At 42.5% G+C, this 20,207-nt stretch overlaps 1 protein-coding gene across 1 annotated transcript in view; it reads left to right on the top strand.

The window, feature by feature from the left end:
* The window catches only part of VWA1 (von Willebrand factor A domain containing 1), a 268,972-nt gene that overhangs the window by 166,891 nt on the left and 81,874 nt on the right, over positions 1 to 20,207 (top strand). The window contains exons 6-7 of the mRNA XM_088458647.1: positions 5,703 to 5,978; positions 7,111 to 7,383. Coding sequence (XP_088314773.1) covers positions 5,703 to 5,978; positions 7,111 to 7,383 — 549 coding nt within the window. The remainder of the gene's footprint in view (positions 1 to 5,702; positions 5,979 to 7,110; positions 7,384 to 20,207) is intronic.

Consider the following 20,207-nt stretch of genomic DNA (forward strand, 5'->3'; position numbering starts at 1 on the left):
AGTCACTTGTGGCAAATGACAGTTACATTAGGCAAATAGAAACTCCTCAGAACAACCTCATACATCATAAGCATGAGACTGTTTTACTGGAGTATCAGGTAAGAATAAACATTAGCAAAATAATCTATATAATAAGCAAGAAAGCCTCTCTGTCTGCCCAATTGTTTGTCCTTTATGTACAGCCAAAATTTTGGACCTAGGGCCTGATTCAGAGTTGGGAATAGAGAGAGAGATAGCACTTAACTGTGTACCTGGACAAACCATGTTGCAATGCAAGGGGTGTAAATACATAATTTTTATTTTGCATGTAGTGTAAATACTGGCTGCTTTTACATGTAGCCCACAAATACTGCACAGCTTTATTATTACTCTACAAATTAGATGTCAGTTTGGACACCTCCCTCCCAAATCTAAATCTCTCTCACATTTTAAATCTGCCCCACCTGCAGTGCAGCATGGTTTCACCAAGATGATCAGTTGAGAGAGAGATCTCTCTCTATTCCCAACTCTGAATCAGGCCCCTAGTTCCACCAAATTTGTCATGGTAGTGTAGTTTGACCAGGATTAGGTTTTTGCCTAGGTTTGAACTTCATCAGGGCCACACACTGTTACGCAATCCCTAAAAATGGGGACACTGTTAAATTACACAGGGAACCTGGAAAGAGGCTGGCTCCAGTAGAAATTGGCAGTCTGCCAAAAACCTAGAGTGAGAAAGCTACAAAAGTATCCTTTTAACTTCAGTCTGAGCAAACTTGATGACTCATGCAAATTGATATTAAATCCAGAGCCTCTGTGTATACAGGGCGTAACTAGAACTTTGTGTGCTACTTAGAAAGATCTTAAAAGGGCCCCTCCAGAGGTAAAAAAAACCATACATTTGCCCCAACACAGTGCCCATTCATGTTATGCCACACAGAGCTCATTCAGGTTATGCCACACTGAGCCAATTCAAGTTATGCCACACAGTAGTTCCTCTTATACACATTATGCCACACAGTAGTAGTGTCCCTTATACATAATGCCAACCAGTAATGCCCCTTACACATTATACCGCACAGTAATGCTCTTTACAGATTATGCCACATAGCAGTAGTCCCCAGATAACACATTGTTCCACACAACAGTAGTGTCCATTACACATTATGCCCCTCCCAACAACTCACCTCCCCATGTCTCTCCAGCAGCCATTCATCTCTCCCTGTGTGCCATCAGCAACCAACAGGTGTGGATTTGGGGCCAGGTCGCCAGCTAATTACAGCTGGCACAGCAGCAGACATGAAAAGACGGCGTAATTTGAATCTAGCACCGGTCATGAGCCGATTGGAGCTCGCAGACTGGCAGCCAATCTGGAGCCACCATTGCTGATTGGCTGTCGATCTGCGAGCTCTGATTGCCTCGTGGGCGGCAGCGCCGTCTCTCAATGACTGCCTGCCAGTATGCCACCTGTAATCAGCTGGCGGGCCGAGACCCCCTTGGCGGACCTAACTGGACCTGCCCACCTTGTGTGCATGACTGGGTGCAAGGGGAGCAGTGGGCCACAGAGGTAGTTCTGGCACCATATCAGGCGCACCCTTTGCACCCACAGTAGTTATGCCACTGTTCGCATGCAAGTTAGCAAACATTGAGGTCCTTTTCAAGATCAATGGAATGAGGTTATAGGCAAGGACAATGTAAACAAATAAAGGCTGCAGGTGTAGTTCAGCTAATGCCAGTTATCTCAGCTAGTTGTAAATAATTGTGCAATTACCTCCCTAAGTTGTCCCTGCCCCATCTTTCCTCTTTAAATGCTGATATTACGCAGGACAAAGTACAAGCAGCCATTAAATCCATCAAAGATTCCTCTGCCCCTGGCCCCGACGGTTTCTTGGCTCAATACTATAAAAAAATTGCCGAAAGTCTAGCTCCCCATCTAACAGATTTCAATAATAAGGTATTAGATGGTGCATCATTTGACTCCGCAATGACACAAGCAAATATTGTGGTGATACCAAAACCCGGGAAAGACCCCTCACTTTGCTCTAGTTATCGCCCTATCTCCTTACTCAATGTAGATCTAAAACTCTACACTAAAATATTGGCCACTAGATTGAATCCCTTTCTGCCATCCCTAGTACATCCTGACCAGGTGGGTTTTGTTGTCCTCGGACGTCAGGCCCCTGACAATATTAGGAAGACTATCGACTTAATACACACCATCCATGAAGGTAAAACTCCCTCATTACTGATGTCATTGGATGCCGAGAAGGCCTTTGACCGAATCTCATTGCCTTTTATGTTTGGTGTCCTTAGGTCGATGGGCTTCTCTGGCAAATTTCTGCAGGGTCTCTCGGCTCTATATCGCTCTCCCTCAGCTACCGTCTCCGCTAATGGCTCTACATCTACCCCATTCAGTATATCCAATGGCACCTGCCAGGGATGCCCACTCCCACCACTTATTTTCGCCCTTATAATAGAACCCCTGGCTGCTAGAATCTGTGCTAATTCAGGTATATCTGGAGTGTTAGTTGGATCCACGGAGCACAAACTGGCCTTATATGCGGACGACATTTTGTTGTCCATTTCGAACCCGCTTACCTCGCTCTCCGCTACTTTGACTGAAATTGAAATATACGATTATTTCTCCGGTTATAAAATTAACCTGGATAAAATGGATGTCCTTGATTTTTATATCCCCCAAAATGCTAAAATCTCTTTGGAACATCTCTTCCCATTTAAATGGCATCTCCAAAAAATTAAGTATTTGGGTATTCTTATAACCAAACGTTACCATCAACCTTTCCAGGCCATTCTTTCCCAAATCAAATTAGACTTTGCTTCGTGAACCCATCATTTCATCTCCTGGATAGGTCGTATTAATACAGTTAAAATGAATATCTTGCCTAGACTCCTTTACCTTTTCCAGTCCCTCCCTACACATGTCCCCCCTTATGTTTTCAAATTTCTCCAATCCCAGACAACAAAATTTATATGGTCGGGAAAAAGGCCACGGGTACGTCTCCGAATTCTTCAGAGACCGTCTCGGGCTGGAGGTCTAGGTATCCCTAATTTTAAACATTACTATTTCTCTGCTCAACTCACTCAATGTATCCTATGGAATAGTTCTGATAGATTATGGGTTCAGATTGAAGCGGAGGCCATAGGACTGCTTTCTCTTTGCTTCCCTCCTAGAGCCCGTCACCCTAAAAGTGTCCGTGACCACCTTATTATCTCTCATTCACTGTCATTATGGGACACAGTCACCTGTAAATTTGGCCTCTCTTCATCTCCCACCCCAGTCATCCCACTATTTAACTCCTCAGAGTTTCCTCCTGATATGACTCCTTTAGCTTTTCTCCCTTGGCAAACGGCTGGTATTAGATATGTTAATGATTTGACCCATGACTCCTCCTTTGCCTCATTTGCTGAACTCCAGTCTAAATTTCATATCCCATCAAAACATTTATCCAATATCTGCAACTCCGGAATTTTCATAACATAGTTAAACACCGCCTTGTTCACCGTTCTTTGACTCCTACTGAGATGCTGTGTCTACGCCACTCCTCCATTGCTGGCCTAATATCGGCTCTATATTCAGAACTCTCTACTCTTTTAGACTCCACGCGTGACCCACACGAAGCGGCCTGGGAACGGGACCTGAGTGAAGCCCTCAACCCTGATGATTGGGGGGAAATTGGGGAGAGAGCCGCCTCCAGTTCCATATGCGTCACAATAAAAGAGAACGTCTATAAAATTCTTACAGATAGTACTTGGTCCTCTCCCGACTAAAAAAGATGTTTCCTGACACATCCGATAGATGCTGGCGTGGGTGCTTGTCAGAAGGCACGTTTTTTCACATTTGGTGGAGCTGTCCAAAACTTGCTAATTTTTGGGTAAATATTAAGAATTTGATTATCTCAATTACTCACCTCCCGATCCCTCTAGACCCCAAATTTTTTCTTCTACCCCTACCTTTTCCGGTTGCCACCTATCACCAAAACAAATTAATCAGGCACATCCTTTCGGCTGCTACCTGTCAGCTGGCAGCTGATTGGAAACAGTTAATGCCTCCTTCCCTACAATCAGTCATTAATAGGGTCTGGTCGGTTCAGCAAATGGAATACATGACCAGTATCCTTAACCACTCTTGCAAAACATTTGATAAGGTTCGGGCCCCCTGGTTGTCCTTTTTCAATGCTAGTTCCCCATTCACTTAATCTTCTCTTTTTTTCTCCCCCTTTACTCTTTTTCTTTGACAGTACTAGCCACGCTGTCTCCCTTTTTCTTCTTATCTTCTGCTCTCCTTGCTGGTCTCTTTATTTTTATTTTTATTCTTCCTTTTAAGATTAAAAATTGTATCCCACAGTTTTGTTCTTACCACTGAATTATGTTCTTGTGTATTCCTATTGCTATGTTCAGACATATTTTGATGTATTTTGTGTGGATCTTTAATAAACATACGTTTAAAAAAAAAATTGTACAATAACATTTACTTGGACACACAAAGGCAGATCCTGCCAAGTGTCGACAACAGAAATCATTTCCAGCTTGGTCACTCAAGTGGGCACTCAAGTTAGACAGACCTGTCCAGATTAAAGTGGTGCTAGTAATGAGATCTGTAAATGACTGTGCACACAGGCTGACAATAGTCATCTACCGATTATCATTGGGGAAACATTGCTCTGTAGAGGTATCACACTTACTGCAATGAGCCTGTTGAAGGATGGTATGAAAGAAGTGTAAAGCTTGCAGTAAGGTAGGTAGCAGTGTTACACCTCTTTATAGTTATGTATGGAAACCTTAACATACTCCTTTATGAATGCCTTTCATTTTGGTACAACTTGTATTGTTCCTGACTGCATTACTTTGGCCTTTTATCCAGACCATGCAAGCAGGGCTGCCATCAGGAATTGTGGGGCCTGGGACGAACAAAAATAGGCAGGGCCCACACTCAAGCCCCCCTTCCCCCTTTGGCTGGGAGAAAGCAGTCCCCTAGCCAGTTCCGCTCCCCACATCTGCAACAACTGACATGCTGCAATAATAAAAGATTAATTACACTTACCTGTTTTGGCTGCAGCCTCCGGCTCCTCAGTCCTCACACCGCAGCTCCATTCTCTTTCGGCGGCGCAGCGCTGGTGACGTCACGACGTCACGCTGCGCCGACTCGCAAGTTGCGGCAGGTAGGAGTCTCGGAGCGAGGCGGAGAGGGAGTGCGGCAGCTAAGTGAGAAGTGACTCATTATGGGTCACTTCTAATGTTTGATGTCAGGCGGTAGTAGTGGGCGGCTCGCTCTTAGGAGCGGGCCCTCGGTTGGGCCTGTCACTCTCTATAGAGGTAGCGGGCGCCAGCGGTAATAGCAGCGGGCAGGCAGACACACTTCTATTGTGTGGCAGCAGAGGGTAGTAGCGGGCGGGCCCCCTTAGTGTCCGGGCCCGGGCCTCCAGACCCGGCAGTCCCCCCCTGATGGCGGCCCTGCATGCAAGAGGCAATGATATACATCTCAAGTTATGTGATTGCCAGCAACAGGAAAATGATCTGCCATAGCCCAGAGGGAGACAGGTCCTGATGATCAATTCTGACAAGGCCACAATTTCGGATAGTCAGACAGACAACAGCAGGGATCACAAGCGCGGGATCAGTGTCAGGGGACACAGCCATAATCCCAGAAATATTACTGCATCTTATTGTGTATAAAAAATTGTCATAAATTATTTATCTTTTTGCAGATCTGATCCAAACAAGAAATCTTCAGGTTGTGAATATTACGGCAACAAGCTTTAATTTAACTTGGTTAAAGTTAACCGGAGACACCGGGCGCTATTACCTAGTTTATGCATTAGTATCTGATCCAAGGACAGAGTTCAGAAAGACATTATATGGAGATGAGACCAGTGTGGGGATTAGTGACTTAAAAGCAAATACCACCTATCTGGTTACATTTAGCCCTGAATCCAATTTGCAGTCTACACGGGCACAGACTATCCGGGTCTCCACCCTACCAGGTAATCTGCACATTTCTTGCAATTGTTATGTTTAGTATATTACTATCGGTATGCAGTCGGGATGCCGACGGTCTAAATGCCGACCATCGACGTCCCAACTGTCTAATCCCAGCAAGGGTCTAATGACAGGCGTCAAAATCCCGACGCCTGTCATTTTACCTACGCCGGCCACCAGGCACGGACAGCCGCGGGAGGGAAGGGTTAGGGGCTCTTGGGGGGGACTTAGGGTTAGGCACCCCCCTGGGAGGGTTAGTGTTAGGCTAGGGGAAGGGGGGGTTTACTGTTAGGCACCCCCGAGGGGAGGTTAGGATTAGGCACCCCCTGGAGGGGTAGGTATAGGCAGCGGGGAAGGGGGTGGCTAGGTTTAGGCACTTACAGGGGGGTTAGGGTTAGGCACTTGGGGGGGAGGTTAGAGTTAGGCACCCCCAAGGGAGGGTTAGGGTTAGGGGGGGGATAAATTAGTTTATACTTATCTTTAGCGCAGTCGGGATCTTCACTGGTGCCGGTCTTCCATGCGTCCAGCGGTAAATCATACTGATCCCATTACTATCATCCAGACTCTTAAATGAGTGTTAGAGCTTCGGTGACGATTGTAGAAAGGGTGACTCAACTTTTATTGTTTTATAATTTTTTTACACTAAAACACAATTTACCATCATCAAGTTGACTATGATGGCCGGTGACTTATCGTAGTGTGCTTTATCCTTCTCTTCGTGCGTTACACGTTTATTTCAGAATGCAGGTAATGGGGCTGATTTTGAGTTGGGAGCAAAGCAATAAAACAGCAAGTAACTTTGCACCAGGACAAACCATGCTGCAATGTAAGGGGTGAAAAATACATTTATATTTTTGCCATACAGGCTAAATACTGGCTGCTGTTGCATTTAGCCCACAAATACTGGACGGGTTTATTTTTACACTTCAATTTAGATTTTAGTTTGGACACCTCACAAAGCTCTATCAAATCTAAATCTCTTTGCACATTTTAATCAGCCCCACCTGTAGTGCAGCATGGTTTTACCTAGGTGCAAAGTTACTTGCTTTTTTTTATTTCCCTCTTTAATATGTAAATTTGCAGCATATTCTATTTTCTGTGTCTTGCAAATATTTTACTGTTCTTTCTGTTTAACAGATCTGATCCAAGCAAGAAATCTGCATGTTCTGAATATTACAGCAACAAGTTTTAATTTAAACTGGTTAAAGTTACCAGGCGATACCGGGCGCTACTTCCTGGATTATGCTCCAGTATCGGATTCATGGAGGAAGCTAAGAAAGACTTTTTATGGAGATCACAGTAATAGGATAAGTGGTTTAACTCCAAACACTGCCTATCAGGTCACATTTATCCCTGAATCCAATATACAGTCTATACAGTCACAGACTATCCAGGTCTCCACACTACCAGGTAAACTGCATAGTCCTACCTGTACTAGATACATTTTGTGTACTATCTTCAGTCAGCTACTTATATGTTTTACCTTATTGTTCCATTAGGGACTTACCTCTGCAATACACAACCCCTTCTCCCAACAATTATATTTGTAAATTGCAACATGCTAGGCAATTTGTTGTACCTATGTCCTATTCAGGACTGATTTGCACACGGCGGCAGAAAGTATGTTACCAGAATAGCACCAATTATACGGCACATTTTGGATTCCTCCACATCAGTGATCAAGCCAGGGAATGAGGAGATGGGTGCAAAAATGTATCCTCACACCACCTTGTAGCGACATTACCATACATACACGATAATTTAAAAATAAAAAGGTGCAGCTCTGTCATTTGCTACTGATGCTTTACTCCAATGAAGGACGCCTTTGGTCCTTCCTGTAGTGGAGAGAAGGTCAACAATCATATAAGAGGTGTAAAATAATATTCAGAGTGTACTGAGTATAAAGAGAATTACATTGTCCGGGTGTTGACTTGTGTATGGATTAGTGACGTGCAGTGAGGTCAATGCTGGGGAGGCACAGATGGAGATGGGTCCTGGGAGCCTGTCTTACCTCCTACTCACTGTAACTCCTCCCCTCACTACGTTTCAGTGTTCATTGATTCTTCTACCTGCATAACTGTGTCTTCTCTTGCTTCTGCTGACCGAGCTCCAATCTCTAAACACTGCAGTGCACTTCCTGGTCACGTGACACATCCAAGGTGTCTATCAGTGCTCAAGGCACACCCCCATACTCAGAGGCATGCCTCTATTAGCTCTCTTTGTGCAACTTACTGCCCGTGGTGTGGCCCAGCGGCAGCTCTGTAAGCAATGTCTGACTATATAGAAGCGAGGCTGAGCTGTTGCTGCTTAAGCTCTCGTCTCCCTGCAGTCCCAGGGAGTCTACAAAGCTGGTGAGTGTTAACTGTAAAAATTATTACAATAAACAAAGAAGATGTTTATAAGTTATAAATATCTTATTTGTATTATTCTAATCATTTTATATCAAATCTCAGGAGTATAACAGGGGAGGCTCTGCCTACCCTGACTGCACGTCCCTGGTATGGATACTTCGTCTTCTATTCCACACTGTGATCACTGATTTGTTACCTACACAGAAATGTAATTACACTGTATCACCACAAAGTAGGAGAGATGGCGTAATGACGGTTATTCCTGCGTAATGACAGTTATTCCTAATTATCTATACCTTTGGGTACTACACTAAATAGGACACTGAATATTTAGAATAGAACAGAAATAGTTGTGGCAAATGACTGTTACGTTAGGCAAATAGAGACTCCTCAGAACAGCCTCATACATGGGCTTGATTCACTACCGATCGCAACTGCGAATGCAATAGTGATTACGCACACAGTTCAACTGCGATAGTATGCTAATTCATTGCGATCGCTATGCCGCCGCAGCACTACATAAGGATTCCCACTTTACCTTACACACATCCATAATGTTTAGCAAGACTGTGTAACCATCGGTACCATCGCGTACCATTACAGCCTCACGCACACTTGCACAAACCCTGACCTTACTTAGAAATTGCTAACTTCAGCGCACGCTATGAGGCCTCAGGTTGCATAGGGCATCGCAGTGGCTAATTTATGCACGTCCCTGCAACGGTGTAGAAACGCACGGGAACGTCTGGGGTTCGCCGACCACCCCGCCTATGTTCTCGCAGATTATCCGATGCTGAGTTGTACAATGCAGCTTGGATAAGTAATGCATGCACAAACCTCTATAGAAATTCACAATTGGGACAGTGACGCTTCACATGAACGCCAAATAACAATATCATAACATTACATGATAAACTACTTAGTCCTTTTATATAGTCCAATAATATGATCTAATATCCGCCAGGATGTTAATTTTTCCTTTCACTTGTAATTTCAATCCACATACATGAAAGAATCGGAGATGAAAACAAATAGTAATAGTGTAGTATGGGGGTATATTTACTGAAGTGCAGGTTTTTAGAGGTGGAGATGTTGCTCATAGCAACCAATCAGATTCTAGCTATTATCTTCTAGAATGTGCTAGATAAATGATAAGTAGAATCTGATTGGCTGCTATGGGCAACATCTCCACTTCTAAAAACTCTCACTTTAGTAAATATACCCCTATGTCTTAAACATGTAGCTCATCACACAGCCACCCTAGGTGTAGGATTTCTGGAATGGTAGGTGTTGGTAGATAAATAGAAAATAAATCTCTACCACCTTGATATCTTTAAAGAACAAAGAGTGTACCCCCACTCACACTATTGTGTATTGTGTAAATACCCTTAAAGGTATCATTGCACTTCTCTCATACAGAGATAAGTGAGCAAGGTTACCGGAACAAAACAGGCAGATGTGCATATCCCGCTCACAGTATATACTGCAGTGACTGGCTCATCAAGGTTTCTTTATTAATTGGCCCTTCCTGGATTCTCGTCTCCTTGATTCATCCAATTAGCTATAATTAGAAATAAAAGCACAAGGAAAGTGAGGAGATGAACCAATATTGTATTATGCCATCACATTTTTCAATATATGTACACTGATAGGTATGAAATATGCAGGCATACCCCACTCACAGTAATGTAAGATGTGATGGACACATAAAGGTATCTTTAGGCACCCCTCTTGTGTGGATAATAATAAAGTGTTCACCAGACAATGAAGAGGACAAGGGTAAGTAGGCGTACCTTAATCACTGTGATGACCGCTCTTTGGATAGAAAGAAAGTGGAGATATAAATTACCAACCAATCAGCTTCTAACTGTCATTTTTCAAACAGTCTGTACATTGATAAAAGCTGATTGGTTGGTACTTTAGCTCTCTCCACTTTATCTCTCTCCAATGCTTGATACATTTCCCCCATAATAATTGTTGGTCATATTCCTGATAGCAATCACTGAATGTTTGGTGGTGTATTTCTACTTCTATTTTACTTTCACATTTTTACCTCTTATATATTATCAAAAGCAATGTGGTAGATAAAGAGATACTTAGGAGTAAATTACTCAAAATTTTAATACAGAGGGGGGAATCCAATTAGCCGCTATTTAATATAATAGCATTCTCCCACGCGATATGGGTAATTGGCTGCAGGGTAATTCTTGCAGCTAATTGAATACCCCCGGAGAGTATAATGTTCATGATCTTGCATAAAACAGACCATACGTCCTATCAGTACTTGATGGGAATAGTTAGAGCAGCCAGGGTCCTTAATGTCCAAACATAGGTACAGAAGAAGGGGTTTCAAACAGTCTTACTGGCTTTCAGAGTACACTTTTCTAGTCTACCGTTTCATTTAGGTCATAAGGATATAGAGAATTTAGTTGAAACATCCCAAAAATATCCTGCTTATAGAGCCTCCTGGTTTAGTCATGGGGATATGTTCAATTCCTATAAATTTTAGTGTTTTAGGGTCCCCATTATGACAATCACTAAAATGTTTGGAGGTGCTATGAGTTTGGATTCTGTTAATAATATTTCTATGGTGCTCCATTAATCTAATTTTGGGGGCTCTGGAGGTCCTGCCGATACAGTTTAAGTTACATCCACATTTTAATAAATATATGATGTAACTTGAGTTGTAATCTATGAAACTTTTAATATTGTATTCTTTTCCTCTGTGCTTAATGGGATTGTTGTAGTTTTATTAGCTATGTATTGAACATGTACAGTGTAGTACATTTATTTCTTCCGCATTTGTAAAAACCAACTGGTTTTGATAGAAGCCAAAGAGTTGTTGGTTACTTTCTTGGGTTTCATATGGCTTGGTGATAATAGTGTTTTTATTGACCCATTTTTCCTGGATACGAATTTTGGATCAGATGGTATGCAACTGCTTAACATTTGATCTTGTCTAAGGATATTGTTGATATAAATGCTAGCTCCAATGTTTCCATTTATTTTTATGTAGCTTGTTTGGATTGGGTTCAAGTAGAGATTATCTATTGGGAGATTTTACTTCATCATAAACCCCATTTAAAATGGCTTTCAGATAACCTGTAGACCAAAAAAACTGATTATACTGTTGGCCTGTGTTTCAAGTGAATTTCTTTTAGAACAGTTTCTTTTGAGAAGTAATAATTGTCCCTTTGGGATATTTTCTTTCCAAGGTGCATAATGTACACTCTTGAAATGTAAATGGGCATTTGTACCCACTTCTTTAGAATAATTTTGTCATGATCCTGACAAATTTCTCCCATATTCTATTAGTTTCTCTTGTGTCTTACCTCTGCGGTGTTTGTCCGACTAGCGCTGAGGTACGCTCGTGCTGTGATTGCACATCACTCCCGGATGACGCAAAGGTCTGCTCGCACTGCACATCGCATCCAGATGGCTATGAGGTCTGCCCACATTGTCTCTGCTCTGTGGTCTCAGTGTTCTATGTATGGACATGGAAGTGACTCTCTCCGCAGCGCTCTGCTCTCAGTGTGTTTACTCAGCATGCTAACTATCAGGCTGCATGCCAGAGTTCCCTCCAAAACCCAGTATGGGTATAGCCATGTTGGACTCAGTCATCTGACTCTCCACCACCACTCAGAGCTCTGCTCCCAAACCAGCTGACTGCAGCATCCAATCACTGATCGCTCAGCCCTATAAGTTCCACTTCCTGACTGGCCCAAATTGCCAGTACAACATGGCTTCTGCAGAAGTTACAGCTCTGTGCTGAGCTCCCAGGTACTCTGTATGTATACAACATTGATGCCAGTCCAATATCTACTACTGTTCCAGTCTAATAAAGTTATTTAATTCCTGTACCTGCCTTAGTGAAACCACTACCAACAGTTCCACTGCTCCCTCTCTTCTCTCAACACATGAGGAAGAGTTGGCTCAGACCTCCCAGCTTCATACACACCACTTCAGCCTCCCATACTTGTCCCAGCCAAACTCAACTCTCAGGCATGATAGTTTTGATGAATGTTTACTGTTGTTTATAATTTTAAGGGTCAGGTCCAGGAAGTTAATCGGGTTCCTGTCTATGGTGTGAGTGAATTGTAATGTAAAAGTGTTGGTGTTGAGAGAAGAGATCAACTAAAGTGCAGTGTCAAGGTCCCCATCTCAAATAATAAAAATATCATATATGTAGCAGCCATAAAGGACCAGATTATCATGAGCTTGCTCACTAACGCTAGGAGGTCCTGCACCTGACCCATGTACAGGTCAGCATAGCTCCACACACATCTGGTCCCAATGGCCGGGCCTATCACCTGGAAACAGAAAGTGTCACAAAAGTGTTTGAGGATAAAGCAAATTCAGCCTAAAATGAGAGGTCCCCGTCATAGTCAAGGTTCTGTTTTATTGCCTGGAGACCCACGGTATGGGGAATGTTGGTATAAAGACTCTGCACATCCAGTTAAGGAATGCATAAGTGTCCTTCCATTGGAGTTCTCAAATCAATTGCAAAAAGTGAGTGGTGTCTCTGACATGTGACCTCAAAGGAGAGACACACGGTTGTAGAAAAGAGTCAACATAGAATGAGAGATTGGAAGAGAGAGAATTGATACCAGATATAATGGGATGCCCCCGGGGAATGAAGTGATGGATTTGTGTAACTTGGGAGGGTGATCGTAAACAGGAATAGTGGGAAAATAGGGAATCAGGAACAGGAGCTCCTCTCTGGAAATGACCCCATCAAGTAGAGCACCATTAGGAAGTGCTTGTAATTCTGCCACAAATGACAGGGCGGGATCTGATGGTAATTTGGAATAAAATGATAAACTTCTAGTAGTCTTAACACTTCTCGTATGTAATCTGATTTGTCCTGAATGACAAATCCTCCATCTTTATCGGCTTCTTTCATTATGATAGAGGATTCTCTCATAAGGTTACATAGGGCTGACTTCTAACATTTATCGCATGGATCGCTATTGCTAAAGCATAGCCAGACGGGCGATTGTTGCGTACTGCGCATGCGTATGCGCGAAGGCACCACTGCGATCAAGTAGACCACGCAGAGACATCGCAGAGTGATTGACAGTCAGTGAGCAGTTGGAGGTGGTGACGGGGAGGTGGTCAAAGAAATGCAGGCATGCATGACCGTTACATGGGCGTACATAAATTAGTCATAGCGATTGCATACGCAGCTTGAGTACTCACTACGTGCAACAAATTTAGCAAATTCTAAGTAAGGTCAGGGCTGCTGTAATTCTGCGTGAGGGACCGATGGTACTTGAAGTTACCAATGTTTACGAAGGTTTGTAAAGTATTACGGATGTGAGATAGCGGTAGTAGGAGACAGTGAGCGTCTCTATACTGGCAGTGTGACAGCATTGCGATTGCAGTCATTAGCATATTTTCGCAGCAGACCTGCATGCGATTATGGAGCTGCGATCGCAATAGCGATCCTTACTGATTCAGGCCCTTAGTACACATCAATTTCAAGTCCTCATGGGTGGTTCTGTAGAAGCTTTCAATGTTTGATCTCTTAGATTTAATGAGGAAGAATTCTGATTTTAGTTTCAATCTCTTTTTGCTGATGTAAACATCGTAAATGAATTTTGTTTTTGTAGGTTAGGTATCTAGATGACCTTCTTCCCATAGTTTGACAAGTGTATTCACTGCAGAGTCATCATTAGAATCTAGAAGAATGGGGAAGGCAGACTCATTTGATTTCTGTTAAGCCTGTTTGCAAAGTATCTTTCCCTGCAAAGTGTTTATATAAAAACAGTTGAGATAAACAAAGAGGTGGAATATATTTGGTCCTATAGTAGGTGAAATTTCAGTCCTGTGTTTATTAATGATAGTTATGGTGCATACACACGGTCAGATTTTTCCTTCAGATATGAACGATAACGATTTAAAAATCGTTCAGTCGTTCATATCTGAAGGAAAATCGTTCATATCTGACATGCCTGAACGATGGACGATCAACGATGCGCGTTCCCGATGGTCAGATAACGATTTCTGACATCTGATGTGTTTGCAGTCAGACTTGGACGATTCCATTCATTTTAATGCAGTAAAAAATTGTTCAATCGTTCAAATCGTTCAAAACTTTGGTAAAATCGTTCAAATCGTTCAATCGTTCATCTGACAAATCTGACAAGTCTGACAAATCTGACCGTGTGTATGCTCCATTAGCTGCAAAGTGTTGACAACAGGAATCATATTCAATTTGGTCACTGAAGTGGGCAGCAAGTGAGACAGATTTAGGGGTAAATTTACTAAGATTTGGGTTGGTCTCGATTTGCATTCTCGGGTGATATCACTTTTTTGCAAATCGGGAATTTACTATCATTAAAGTCGGGTGATTTGTTCATCTTTTCTGGTTGAAATTCGGCCGTTTTTTGCAATATAAATTATATCACCATCTGCTCAATTCGGAAGTACTTTTCACTCATTTCTGCCTAAATCGGGAATTTAACATTATTTGTTTTGCTAAATTCGGCCATTTTGCACTCAAATTGGGGTCTCCATAGAAGTTTTAAATGAACCACCTCCTGAGCTGCGAGTTGCCATCCTACACAAATCAGTGTGATTTGTGTATGATTATTAATGATTCTTGTGTTTTTAGGGTTAATTTTATTTAAAAAATTGACGTGGGGTCCCCCTCCAAAAGGATAACCAGCCCCGGACTTGTCAGCCAATCCTGGTTCCTAAAATTTCGGGGAACAAAATGAGTAGGGTTCCACCGTAATTTCAGAACGTGCACCGGGCTACAGGGCCAATCCCGGTTTTAAATATAGGGGGGGGGGAAATTGCGTAGGGGTCTAACTATATTTAAAACCAGCACCGGACCCAAAACGACCGGAGTGTAATACCACAGCCAGGAGACCCTATTACCGGGTCTCAAGGGCCAAAGTATTCTCACCCCAAGCCGGTCAGGCCAAGCCGGGGATCTCAGGGGAGGTGGGGACCCCATAAAAAAGGAGTCCATCCCTCCCAAACCCCAGGCTTGGTCTGAAGCCTGGGTCTCTTCCCCGCACCCCTGGAGCGGTGGGTACGGGGGTAATAAAGTGAAGAATAGAATAAAACTATTGTATTTTACAGTGGGGCTACAGGTGCCAGCATCCCTGCCCTTTGGCACTTGTGGAACTACAAGTGCCAGCAGGCGGCCGGCACCCATACCCTATTTTACACTATTACCCTCATACCCACCGCAAGCCTGGGGTACGGGAGAGTGGGGACCCCTTTTTTAGGGGGTCCCCACCTACCCTGAGATCCCCGGCTTGGCCTGACCGGCTTGGGTGAGAATGCTTTGGCCCTGGAGTGTGGAATTACACCCCAGTTGGTTTGGGTCCGGTGCTGGTTTTAAATATAGGGGTACTCTACGCATTTTTTTCCCCCTATATTTAAAACCAGCACTGGCCCTGCAGCCAGGTGCTAGTTCTTAAATTATGGTTGAACCCTACTCATTTTGTTCCCCGTTATTTTATGAACCAGGACTGGCTGACCATTTCTTAAAATGAACCCTTAAAATATAAAATAAAAAATCAAGCAGTTTGCACATATTTCACTGATATGTGCAGCCTGCTTGTTTGGGAGAGAAATTCGGGCAGTGAAATCGGGACTTCAAAATGGACAGGATCAACAAAATACACCATTAATCAAAACGATCCTGTCAAAACCGGGAGCTTGGTAAATTCCCGATTTTTAAAGTGAAAAAAACTGCAGTTTTTGATCGATCCTATCAGTGTTGAAAAATGGGACAAATCGGGACCAACACGAATCTTAGTAAATTTACCCCTTAGAGAGATCTGCCCAGATCAGTGGTGCTAGTAATGAGCTCTGTAGATGACTGTGCACACAGGCTGACAAAAGTCATCTACCGATGATCATTATGGAAACATTGCTCTGTAGAGGTATCACACTTACTGCAATTAACATGTTGAAGGATGGTATGAAAGAAGAGTGAAGCTTGTAGTAAGGTAGGTAGTAGTGTTACACCTCTTTATAGTGATGATATTAAAAAGAACCTCTATATACCCCTGCCTGTACCTTCTAAAATCCTTCCTATAAACCTCTAAGGATGATGCTAATTTGCGTACGCAGTCATACAGTAAATAAAGACTTAGACCTGGAATCTGTGGTTCCAAAGCACAAGTGTTATTCAAGTAAAAGTTCAGACAGTTACACGCAATTGATCCAGACACAATTTAGGCACAAAAGGAATTATACAGACCCAAGTACAGTATACATACGCAGCGCTTCCGGTACCAGATGTTAGCCATCAGCAAAAAACCCCTCAGTCAGCATTCAGCAAGAAGACTAAAGACCCAGTGTTGGAGCACACATATTTATACCCCCCCAGAATAGACAGGACAATAGAGAAGTTTGCTGCTGATGTCATTGGTTCCCAGGGGAGAAGCATCTGTTACAAAGCATTTAACAGGCTGGTTCAAATAGACTCTCCCTGCCTCTAACAGCTGGGTGTCTTTCCCTTCCCGCCCCCTGTAACATCCTAACAGTTGTTCATGAAATATACATTTTGTTGCTTGTAGCCTCTGCGATCCATAACTCGAGAATGCATGATGCGACCTCCCCACCGATAACACCGGAATACTGTAAAAAGAGTACGCATCAGTACGAAACCAAACACGACTTGTTTAGCATGTATAAAACCTTAGTTATCAAATATCTTTATTTCACAGCATTTATATTAACTGAATAAACTTAAATCTTATATCTTAAAGCTAATGGAACCTTGTAAGTGAATATGTAATGTGTGAGAGTACGGGGTTTGATATGAAGACGCTAGTTAACTGGGGACAGATGCGTGCGCATTTTGCTACTAAACGGTATTTTCATTCGGGGTCTTAAGCATAATGTGTGTATGTAAAATGGTGAAAGATGCAATCGCATGATGCTAATAATTGTGCATTCGCTACTGGGCGTCATGTTAGCAGCTCAATTGTGCGTAATGTGCGGTGTTTATGCATGAGATTCCATCTATGATGGACTTAACATATTATATATATATATATATATATATATATATACATACATACACACACATATCATTCCTCACTCACAGTTTCAGACTGCAATGCAAATGTGACTTCCAGCTGTGAAACTAAACCATTCTGTCTGGGTATGAAACTAAAACCTGTTTGGATTCAGACAAATCCAATTGTGTAGATCAATGCCTGGATTATATTACAATTGCCAACAGGGATTCCCAATTTGTATGTAAATCACTCACAGTTTCTGGTGCACTGTCTATTCTATTTAGATTATCAAAAACATTGCCATCTGTTCTTAGCTCGTGAATTGTAGCTTAAAGTGACGCTGGTCGCAAAATGGCGTCTTGCAGATTCTTGTTTCTAAAATGGAGTCTAGCTGCCATTTGCAAGATGGCGTCGCGCACGCTTCAATTTTAAACTGATCTTGTCTCAGCCAATTATCCAGTTTTGACAGTCCACCCTTTGATAGCGAACAACATGCTATCACAATGTGCTATTAGAATTTCATTTAGGCTTACATTTACATATTATTTAGTGTTATTATGGGATGGCACAAGGTGGTTATTAATCCATCAATAATGTGTCTCTGGGTTGGGACATAAAACTACTATTATACGCACACCGCGGATCTTGGAAGATCATGTGAAAGGTGTGGGAATGCACCAGTCCTATAAAAGCAGTCTTGAAGGGGAATTGAGACTTTACATTATCTGAGGTGTTCTTATAAATAACATTTCAATAATACATTCTATGCATGGCTAAATATAATACATTAAATGATGGTATTTCCTAGCTCAGGGTTGTAATGCAGTTCTGTATTTACCTCGGTATTCATACTGGCCACCATCATAATTTCATTCTTTCGTTTTACTCTATTTTTACATTTTCCACACTTCAACACAATAGGAACACACCGGATGCATATGCCAATTATTATGATGACAATCAGCATAAGGATCAAGAATTTGCCTATGCTGGCGATCACTTCTTGGACCCATTCCCCTAGACCTGAGAACCATTTCACTGGGTTCAGCCATGACACCCATCCTTCTATCTTTTCCCCTACTTCAGCCACTGAAGCATTATGGTTCTTACGAAATTCCCATTTTAGCTGCAGAATTTCATCCATCTTTCGGTCTATCACCTCCTTGGGGTCGTTGGTATCATTGGTGACATAGGTGCAACATTTTACTCCGAACTGGGTGGCCAATGTTACTCAATACCCTCCAGTAATAGCAGTTAAAAAATTCAGCACTAGCCTGTGTTGCACCAGTTCTTTCTTGTACGCTTGCAATTCTCTCCCTGTATACCTGAATGTGTCGTCGTACATCTCAGTGATATTATCTATCAATTTAGCAAGTTCCTGAATATATCTAAAATTTTATGTACCCCGAGCAATTCTGGTGGGATCCAGTGCGACTAAAACTTGAAAGCCAGTTGTCTCGCTAATTAACTGAGCGGCTTTATGCACGTCACCAGGTATCATATTTCTCTTGCCTCTGTGTTCATATTGCGTGTGAAGATATGGTGATGGTGTGTTTTTATGTATACCAAGCATTTCAACATGTGTGAGGGTCATAGCTTCTGGAAGTATTCTTCCCAAATAACATAACAATTACAATACTAAGACTGGTCAGACACTCCCCTGGTTTGGTATAGCACTCCTCCTCCTGACTCCACTCCATCAGCTCTGCCATCAGCTCACATTTCCTTTATCGGTCCTCCATCACAGACACTGGGTATCCCCAAACAGATCATCACGACAGAAACTCTGGAAAAACAGAACTAGGATGACCACAGCAGACCACTCCATTGCTGGAAGCACTGATCTACACATTTCTTTAGCTCAGATATCTCACAGTCACCTTTTTAATCCTTCCGGCACAAGCTCACAATCGACAGGTCCACGTTACCGGCCTTGTCTCCGCCTTGTAGCTCCACCGGTTGGTTAACCTCCCTATAGTGAGTGGAATGGACCCACGTAACTTCCACGGCCACCCTTTGTGGATGTTGTATCGTCAGATACGGACCTTTCCACTGATCAGTCAAACAACCTGAGCTAATAAAATTTGGATCATAACAAATTCTCCAGATTTGACATCATGACAGTTTGCATTAAATATGTTAGTTAATAACACTTTCAGTTTCTGTTATTCTCATTCATCTTCGTGAGACCCTGTACAGTAACCTCATTATCATATTTTCACATGAGGCTGCCTGTTTGAACAGTATCTCAAAGGGGGGCAAATAATGGAAAAGACAGTCTGGGATAATCTTAGTGTTGTTACCCATCACCTTACACATGTTTTTGGAAATGTCACCTGTAAAATAAGTCCCCCTATCATTTTTAATAATTCTAGGGATATAGTATCTGCATACAGATTCCTGCAATTACATTTTGTTATTAATAGCTACTGCTCTAAATAATGCCTGGGCCACTGGGTTGGATAATATTCAGAGTAGTCGACCTTAGCAAGGCATGGCTGCCGTTTATCCTTATCAACCTTGTGTCCTGTGAGTGGGAGACAAAGCACAACAGTTTAATATCATTTAAACATGACCTAAATACAACAATAAATCGTCCACATTCTACACTAGAACAGATCCATCGGCAGGTTGAAAAGATTGTAAACAGTCATATAAGGCCTGGGAGAAGATACTGGGGTTGCCTATGAACCCATGGGAAACTCGTGTTCCTGTGTGATGTTCTTTACTTTGCAGTACTTACTTATGTGTCCCGCTTGGTTGCAGTTAAAACATGTTTTTGAACGGGTTGGATGAAAGGATTGTTGTGGGAGTTGAGCAAGAGGAAAAGGTGGTGGGTATGGGTAAGGATATGGAGGATAAGGGTATGGTGGGAGGTATGAAGTTTGTGGGT

The sequence above is a fragment of the Taudactylus pleione genome, unplaced genomic scaffold (genome assembly GCF_031769625.1).
Source record: "Taudactylus pleione unplaced genomic scaffold, aTauple2 ptg000845l, whole genome shotgun sequence".
Taxonomy (NCBI): Eukaryota; Metazoa; Chordata; class Amphibia; order Anura; family Myobatrachidae; genus Taudactylus; species Taudactylus pleione.